The sequence below is a fragment of the Anarrhichthys ocellatus genome, unplaced genomic scaffold (assembly GCF_004355925.1).
Source record: "Anarrhichthys ocellatus isolate YVR2014 unplaced genomic scaffold, GSC_Weel_1.0 scaffold1831, whole genome shotgun sequence".
Lineage (NCBI taxonomy): Eukaryota > Metazoa > Chordata > Actinopteri > Perciformes > Anarhichadidae > Anarrhichthys > Anarrhichthys ocellatus.
Genome location: NW_022281805.1, coordinates 1 through 9,595, shown reverse-complemented (window position 1 = coordinate 9,595; position 9,595 = coordinate 1). Strand labels below are relative to the sequence as shown.

General features: G+C 46.0%; 1 protein-coding gene across 1 annotated transcript; it reads right to left on the bottom strand.

The window, feature by feature from the left end:
- Window positions 1-658: 658 nt before the first annotated feature.
- LOC116377905 (metastasis-associated protein MTA2-like) lies at window positions 659-9,283 on the bottom strand (the record flags this gene model as incomplete). Its single annotated transcript, XM_031839664.1, has 15 exons — window positions 659-911; window positions 2,215-2,405; window positions 3,766-3,884; window positions 3,975-4,064; window positions 4,173-4,401; window positions 4,520-4,659; window positions 5,013-5,113; window positions 5,205-5,263; window positions 5,349-5,423; window positions 6,201-6,389; window positions 7,347-7,446; window positions 7,956-8,058; window positions 8,163-8,280; window positions 8,393-8,456; window positions 9,166-9,283. Coding segments are annotated over 15 exons (1,850 nt in total), but the record flags the coding sequence as incomplete, so codon positions are not given.
- Window positions 9,284-9,595: the final 312 nt, after the last annotated feature.

The following is a 9,595-nucleotide window of genomic DNA, read 5'->3' as shown; positions in this document are numbered from 1 at the left end:
CACACACACACACACACACACACACACACACACACACACACACACACTTTGTGCTCACTCAGTATTTCTGTCAGTGAGGTGGTTCAGGGTTTTGGCTCCTGGCTGATGACGGGGACAGTTACAGACAACAAACACTTTGTTTAGACGGACTGAGGACGGCTCAACGTATCCCAACACGTCTCCTCAACTTCACCAGTGAACACGAGCACAGTCAACGAGCTACGATTAATAGCCAGTCAGATTTGTCCCTGCTGGAATGACATTTTCTCATCAAATTAGACCCCCCCCCCCCCCCCCCCCATACTGCGGGCTTCATCCCCTTACAACGGTGCGTATATTTACACAAAGATAGAGACGTCGTGGAGGAAGAAAAACAAAGTGTGCTTTAACACCGTTGTTTTCAGGATGAGATGTATCTGAAGTTAAATTACACATTTAAAAACAGGCGCAATTGAAAAGGGGATCAAAAAATTATTTAGGATCTGGAATAAAATACTACAACGCCCAAGGTGTTGCGCGAGTGTCGATGTGTGTGTGTGTGTGTGATGGAAATGTACAGTCATCTAAGTGTGTGTGTGTGTGTGTGTTGGACACATCAACGTTTGGGAAGTAACAGAGGACTAAAGAAAAGAGGGAAATAAAAGACTACTGGTATGGCGTACTGTGCTGCCTGTTAAGTGACGGCCTGAGCACAGACCCTCCCCAACCCGACCCCCATGTCCTGGTAAAAGACCACCCCCCCATGTCCCTCCACCCTTCAGTCCTCCAGGACGATGGGCTCGTTGGTGCTGGAGGGGAGCAGGGGCATGACCAGGGAGCGGGGGGGCGGTGGCAGTTTGATCCGGACCAGGAGGTGAGGTTTCCTCGCTGCCCGGCGCATCTCTGACTGGGTCAGATGCTTTCTCAGAGCCCTGGTTGACAGAGAACACCAGGACATAATGAGTTTAACTTCATCCACTGTGACGACTACAAGACTGTCATGTTTCAATCAGCAGCTGAAAGAGATACTGGGCCTTTATTGTGGTAGAAACCAGACCATCCATTCCTTACTTTACCACAGGGTAGGAAATTTACATATTTTTTTGGGGGCAACTTTTGCCCCCACTGACTGAAATCTAGGGCCATTTTCAAAAAATTGGGGGCACTTTTTGAAACTTGTGAAATAACATTTAACCTTTGTTCAAAATAATAAATATACTTATTTAGGCTTACAGTATATGAGCAATTGTCATCAAATGGCAATAATAAGACTATTAGGCAGTAGTCTACAGATTCAAAGTGTTTTCTTAGATTTTTTGAACAAAAAACAAACGTAAATCAGACAATCATATTCTTATTTCTTTGTGGTTATTTATTGTTATTATTAAATGTTTTAAACAACTATTAACAATTATTAAGTCAACGATGCCTTGATTACATATATATCAGTCATTGTATGGAATTATTGAGAAAAAATATTTTTGTAGCATCTTAAATATTGTGATATTATCCATTTTTGTCCTGAACATATGCATTAGCATTGTGTGGAATTTTTGAGAAAAACATTTTTATAGCACCTTAAAAATTTAAAAGAATGTGCCATTTGAAGGTACAAATTCAGTTCAGAGTTTTTACTTAGTAAAATATCTTAATTGACTGTCAGGTATTATTCATTTCCAGCAACCCTCAAATCAAAGAATAAAGACACTTTACGCACAATTTAGGTGTATTTTCCCTTTAACTCACGAGATGCAGGTAGCATGTTTTATACTTAATGTGAATATAATTCATTTAATCTAATTTCCATTATGCAATATGTATACTTTGTTGGCATCTTATTCTGAAAACCGGATGTTCGTCTAAAGAAACCCGATGTTGTCTCACGTTAATCTTTCCGTTAACTTTGAAAGTCCTTCACTCGCTCCCGATCTGCGCCGTTTTAATGAGTTCACCGTGAATTTCAGGATATAGGTGCACTAAAATTTAAGTGTCTGCTGAGTTGACTGCAGTCTCGCAGTCACAGGTCTGATTAAGAAGCGCTCCATTTTTTTTATTCGTTTAGAAAGTTCGGGGGCATTTTTTGCCCCTCTCCTAGTGATATCAGGGGCAAAATGATATTTCTTAGGGGCAGTTTTGCCCTTTGCCCTCGTGTATTTCCGACGCTGCTTTACCACCGTGATGGTGTTGCATCTTTAAGATTACAGCGTTTGAATGATGTAGAAGAAGAAGAAGTACCTGGTGTCCTTGGTAGCCACAAACACCACAGGGTTGGGCGCCTCCCCCTGGCTGACCTTCTGCCGCTTGATGACCGACTGAGAGGTGGTTCTCATACCTGAAGTGTACGGCCTCCCATTGGCCGGGTAGGGCACACCTGCAGCCTGTGGACCAATGACAGACCGGCTGAGTGAATCAGCCGTGTTCGCTACCTAAAAAGGTAAACATGTGATCAGACTTGTATGACGATTACAAGAGACAGGCCAGTGCCTGTCAGTGGCCTCAGGCCCCGATCGCACCGAGACGCGTCGTAGCAGGCACGTCACCACTCCCTAAACTCCCCCATGGCAAAGCCAGTCGGGCGAAGCAGCTGATGAGCCGTTGGAGGTACGCAACCACAAGATCAAATGTGAATAACAGGGGAACCATGGAATTATTGCAGACATCGAGTTCTTGCTGTTGCATGAGAAAGAAGCTAATGAAATACAACCCACTAACATCAAACTTTCATCCGCTTTTGTCCGTTCCTTCCACATCTACCGGCATCAAAAGAGGAAGTCAGTGGTAAAGCAGAAAAGCCCGCCTCTTGCTAGATTTGATTGGCTGCCTGGGCCAAGTACTGACGTGTCTCTCTGGAATATTGATCTCTCTCCCCATATTTGAATAGAACACTTGAAGCCATTTGGAGGTGCTAACTCTCATCCCCGCCGCTTCAAACTCGGCTGCAAACCGCCCCAGTGAATGCTGGAGGTCACGATCCGAGGAGGCTAACAGGACCACATCATCTGCAAACAGCAGAGAGGCGATCCTGAGACCACCGAACCTGACGTTCTCCACCCGCCGGCTGCGCCTAGATATCCTGTCCATGAAAGTCACGAACAGGACCGGAGACAAAGGGCAGCCCTGGCGGAGGCCAACACCCACCGGGAACGTGTCTGACTTATTGCCGAGAATGCGGACACAGTTCCTACTGCAGTTGTACAGAGACCGGATCGCTCGTTGTAACGGGTCCGGCACCCCATACTCCCGCAGCACCCCCCACAAGAACCTGAGGCCAGAGGGAAGTTTTCCAGGCACGTCCAACTGGGAAGAGACCCCGGGGAAGACCCAGAACACGCTGGAGGGATTACATCTCCCAGCTGGCCTGGGAACGCCTCGGGATGCCCCAGAATGAGCTGGAACATGTTGCCGGTGAGAGGGAAGTCTGGGTCAGCCTGCTTGGCCTGTTGCCACCGCGACCCGACCCCGGATAAGCGGAGGAAAATGGATGGATGGATGGACTTGAAGCCATCACATAAAGGCAACCTGTCCAGAAAAAGCCGTTTAGAAAGAACCTTTTCTGTAAATTATACAGCTAGTTTTTCTAGTAACAGAAAAGGCAGTGAAGGTGGCCGTGGACATACGCAGAGAAGGGTGTTATGGGTAGGGAGGAGCTGATGCACGTCAAGCATTTGATTGGTCGCCTATGTGTGGGCCGGATATGTGTGATTCCACTTTATGTCAGCATATTTTCTGAAATCATAAGCCAGCAGGGCTGTGAACACAGTGTGTGTGCGTGTGTGTAATACTAACGTTCTCGAAGCCTCTCTTTCCCAGCAGGCTTTGGCCCACGCGGGGCTGGCTGGCCTGGTTCCTGTTGATGGGTGTCGGGGGTCCTCGAGACGCCTTCAGTTTCAGAGGGGCTGAGATGGCTGCGGAGACACAACGACACTCCTCAACAACCAATCGCAACGGAGAAGGTGGATTCAGAGAGAAGTGACGGTCATGTGACGCGTCCTTACCTAAATCCTTCACTATGTTGGCCAGAGACGGTCGAGGCACCAACTTGGTCTTTTGAGGAGTTTTTGTGGCTTTGGGCAGCCTGATTATACCTGAAGACACAAACAAGGTACAACGTAGTTTAGACTCATCTTACATATGGTGCTCGCACATAACCAACCTGTGATTGACATGCATTAAAGTGAGAGTGTTGTACATACACTCAGCCTTGACAGCGTTGGCGTTGATTGACGCGTAGGGCCGCCGCGCGGCGCGGTGAGGCTGCAGGATGTCCTCGCACACCCGCCGGGCGATGCGTGTCAGCTTGGTGGTCTGCAGGATGAACGTCTGGCGGTTCTTGGCCAGCAGCTTGGCGCGACCCTCGTTGCGGGTGAACGGCGACATGCCCTGGACCTCCTGGCGTGTCATGTGACCGCGGGGGCCTGACTCCTGCACGAAGAGGAAGAGGGGATACCGTGAGGACGGAGTCATGTCATTCTGAGAGGACAACTCTTGAATGGAATGTTTGTTCGAACTCAAGCCTGAGACTGTGAGGACGGAGACTTACAGAGCCGGTTCTAGCGGCGCCCTCTAGCTGCGTGGGGGTCTTCAGGCCTCCGTACTTCTTCCAATAGATCCAGCAGGAGGCGCACAGTCTGCACTGCATGTTGGGAGGCCCCCAGGCATACCACTGAGCAGACTGGGCCACTGGGTAGGTGGAGGGAACATTGGTGTTAGGAGAGGGCAAATGTAGTTCTGATTGGACATTCAACAGTTTTTTATGGTGATGAATATAAAAAAACTGCAGTTACATCCGGTGTGAGTAATTGTTTATCTTAAAAGTTCATCTTATTCATCCAGGTGCACAACATCAAGTCAAAACGTTATTATCTCCTGGACTGAAACTGTAAACCTGTGACCTCAAAATGAGGCCTCTTGTCTTCTGTTTTGATATCAGTCCTGAAGATTCTTGTCATCATTGCTGCCCTAAAAGCAACTAAATCTGGAGTCACTAGAATTCCATCCACCCATCAGATGGGTCCTGCACCGTGCGTACTTACTGTGGCAGCTCTCACAGCTGAGTCCCTTCTGGAAGCCTGCAGCCCCGTTCATACCAGGCTTGCTGCCTGGCACCATGATCTGGTTGGGGTTGGGTTTGGTGCTGGAGTGGGAGGGGAAAAAGGGAGAGTTATCCTGACAGCAGTTCTAACTACAGGTGGGTACATCGTGAAGCGGTTTACAGTGATACTTACTAGGTGGGGATGTACACCTGCTTCAGCTTGCTGTCTGCCTCTGCTGCCTTTAGTCGTTTCTGACAGAGAGAGAAAACAGTGAATGGTTTGTGAATGAGCAGGGAATACCAAACGGTGCTTTGAGGCGCCTCACTGCAGACCTACCTGTTGGATGTAGCGGTCGGTAGTCTTCCACATGTAGTAGAACTGGACCACACTGGCTAGAGACTTCCAGGGCAGCTGAGGGAGAGGAAGGATACAAACAGAATATATGTTTAGTTTAGGGCTGAAACCATTCCTGAAGAAACTTGAGCAGCTCAAACACTAAAAATCATTGGGCTTTGATTACACCCCTGACCCCCATCCACAACAACTCTGGGGTTCATTGAGCCCCTAATCATCAGTGCTCAGATTGAGGAGAGCTAGCTAACGTTAGCCGTTAGCAGCCGGTGGGCAGCACAGTCCTGCTTGGCTAAATAATGAAGCTAACAGCTAACGTTGACGGAGGTTGCATTAAGTTACATTATGATGCATTCAAGCTTTATTAAGTAAAGCTCTATTTAGTAAAAAATTTGTATCAAAGTAAATTATAACGCAAATATTTAAGTAAAACAATAAACACCGAATTAACTCCTATTCATTTGAATTGTGTGTTTCTGCATAACTACTATAAATGAAACTGTAATATGGCACTGAAATGCACTAATGAGGTTTAGTTTTGACTGATTAGATTATTGTTTGCAATTTATTTTTTATTCCGTCTTATTTTCTCTTTTGTATATGTATTATTGCTTCTTACTAAAGTAATTTATTAATCAGATTGCTCGATTAATCAACGGAATAATTGGAAGAATACTTGATTACTAAAATAATTGATGTCTGCTGCCAGAGTTCAGTTCAATTCCACATCAAACTGACGTTAACAGCAGCGTTTAAATGTTTGCATCACCAGTGAATACCACCAATCAACAACAGCACTCATCAAGCTTCCACAGGAGAGAAGAAGAAGAAGCTTACAAAGTCCTGGCGGATGTCGTTGAAGTCCTTGCCGTATTTCTCCAGGGCCTCTTCAAACAGCATGGCCTCTGAGGCGCTCCACTCCTCCATCTCATCGCGGCACAGCACCGGGCCGCCCTGAGGGACCAGCGTGGACATGGCTTTGGCCAGGTCATAGCTGTTCTTCTGCAACGTGTCCATGGCATGGAACTGAGAGCAGGGGGAAGGAAGAGAGGCACATTAGAGCTTCAGCACCACAGATAGCAAGAGCTATGCATTACACATATATTAGCATTAGAGGCTAAGGCTTGTCATGTGATTTCTCCTGTATATACTTCTAAACACAGCCAGATTGTAGAATTGGTGTCTAGGAAGGTAGTAGTTGGTTGAGTTGGCTCAGCACACCACATGCTGTTTTGGGATCAGTGATATATGAGCTCCCTTTCAGGAAACCTTTAATGTCGCCACATCTCAACAGTCACAACTGAAGCTGCTGTGGATACATGAGGTGACAAGACGTCGATGCTGTGAGAGACTTTTGCTACTTAAAGCCCCATCATGTTACACAGTGGATGCAGTGGTCCCAAACATGGACTGGGCTTCTTAAAATCGGACATGGAACAGGATGTCCATGTGTGCTATAAAAGCTACTACAAGGAACTTTCATCTTGTGTGGATTTTGGCGCTCCCTGTGGACAAAAGCGGGAATGTTTCAGAAAACCAGATTCCTTTTAGAAAACCTCGTATTTTACTGCAGCAGGGACCATCTGCCCTGCTTTGTTCTGGTTCTCCCGGGCCTGTTGCTGCCAGAGGCCCCGCTGGAGTCTGAGCTGAAGGAGTTTCTGGTGAACCTACATGTTTTCATCCGATCTCACCAAGTCCAAACCGGTGGCAACGATGACGAGCATTAGGAATAACTATATAGAAATAGACCATCTTCTCTCTGATGGTCTGTCTCCTAAGTAAGCTCAAAACCTGTGCTAATAATGATGGGAAATGTATTTTATCACCTGATGAGCAGTTGAGCAGCTATGAGGCAAATACTTCAGCAACAAACCACAACATTACCATTTGCCCCAGATTGGACCTAATTGTTAATATCAATATAGTGTGGAAAGATAAGCACGCACGCACGCGCACACGCGCACAGTCAGTCAGTGGTCTCACCAGTGTGATGTCTCTGGAGGCTGCAGCTGCACTCATGTGGAGGCTGGGCTGGCGGATGGAGCTACTGCAGTCCAGGGCCCGAGCAAAGGTTCCCACAGCCCTGAAATGATCCATGCTTTGGTTAATATCACTGATCTGTGATCTGTCTGCTCTACATTGGCAATAGCTTAATATTAATATTAGTAATGTTTATGAGAGAATGTGTGTAGAGTGCTGAATGTTCATTAATGAACACTAGATGGTGTGTTTTGACCATTTAATGGGCAGCAGGAGGATTTCCCTCCAAAAATAAACTTCCTGTAGATTTCCTTTATTAAACTGTGCTGCTCCCCCAAACACTAGCATAGTATCATCATCCAAATGCATACTCGGGTGCATATCTGGCAAAATGTGTATATATCCTGAATTGAAATGACTACCTCTTAATGTACTCTCGGGTGTTACATGTATCAACCATGAAATATATATTCACATCAGATTATCAAACTTGTTGCCAGTTCACACATTTCCTCGAGAAAAGCTCGCCTGGGGATGGCAGAGTCAGAAGTCGTCATGGCAACAGGATTAAGTGATGATGCAACTAAGTGACAGATGGGAGGGAAGCGTTACCTTGCCACCACCAGGAACTGGTCTATCTGAGGGTCTTTAAGCTGGTTGTTGGGGTCCCACACTTTGGTCTCCAGCTTCTCCTGGATCCGGTTGTCTGACTCACCTGAGACGAGGAGCAACTGGGTTCAACTTAGGAAGGGGAACTGTTTAAAAAAAAAAAAAGTAATACATTTGCCCGGTATCTCAAACTTTAAGCGTGCTGCTCACCCTCAGCTAGCTTGTCGGGGATCTCTGCCTGGTACTTGGAGCCCACCCGGATCTCGCCCTGGTCCGCCAGTAGGGTCTTCTGGACGGGGTCGAACACCAACGAGTAGAAGAAGCAGTCCTGGACCGAACACACATAAAATTATTACAGCTGCCTGCAGAATGCACCAACACATTCACTGCATCTTTCTCTAAAAAAGTAATGCTGATGAAACCAGCAGACGGAGTCTTACCTCTTTCTCCAGGTAGCCGGACAACACGTCCGTTTCATTGAGGAGGGTGACGTTACATTTCCCCCTGGGGAGACAGAGAGGAGCATTCACTGAGCAGGATGTCGAAGACAAAGATTCTCTTCAGAGTTGAGATGTTTGTGGCCTTGAATGCTGCTCAATACACACATTTCTTTATAAATGTTGTCCAGTCAGATTTCAATTAATAAACTACTGTTATGTTAATTTCATCATATTGTTTTCTTTCCACCCCCCCTCATATATTTTCAATAGAGGATTTGATAGAGAGGCACATATTAGAAAGGGATGGGTTACACATATTGAAGAAAGTTCAAAGTAGGCTAATTCTGACAAATCTCAATAATCTGAATGTGCTGCTCAGAAACACAGGGAAGTTCCCACAGAGCAAGAAAAGATCTATGGTCCGTTTGTGACTCTTATCATACATACCAATAACCTGAGCATGAATGTTAAAAATAATAATATGAATAGTTTGGACATCTGTTGCTGCTACAGCTGCTTTCTAAAGGAGATACCAGTGGTGTCAGGATGACTGAGTCCACCATACTTGGATATCTATGTAAAACACTTTACATGACTAAGTCCAATATGTGGTGTACGTGTGATCCATTCATCAACAGTTGAACAGAATGGGTAACAAGTCTTTTAAAGAGGAAGTAAACAGGCAGGGACATATCACTGGCGTGACAGCAGTGAGAAGCTGGATTCAGACTTAACTGCAGTAGTGTCAGTGAGTCCCGCTGATGATCACGTACCGTATGTGAGTAGCAGGTAGGGATTCGAACTGTCGGGACAGGAAGAGTTCTCTGTGTTTGAGCTGGTGTTTCTGTTGTTCAGACGGCGTCGGCTGCTTCGACTCCTCCTCAAATTCTCCTGCAACACAAACACATCGGCGTCAGCGCTGCTGTCTATCGACATCATCTGCTTGGGTCTGAGATTACGTTTTTTTCCTCGCAGGTCACTGAACATTTCTACCGGACACTCCATAAAACCTTTGGAGACTGACAGTAGAAATATGAGATATATCACGTAACCTTAATCCCTGACTATTCTTAACTCATGGAAATGCTTTATAAAAATAGCATTCCTTAATTTAATTGTCCCCCATTTCTTACTGCTTTTATTGCATTTGCTTCCTATTGGAGCAGTTCATATTTAGTAATCCTCTGTAAAACACGCCATAAG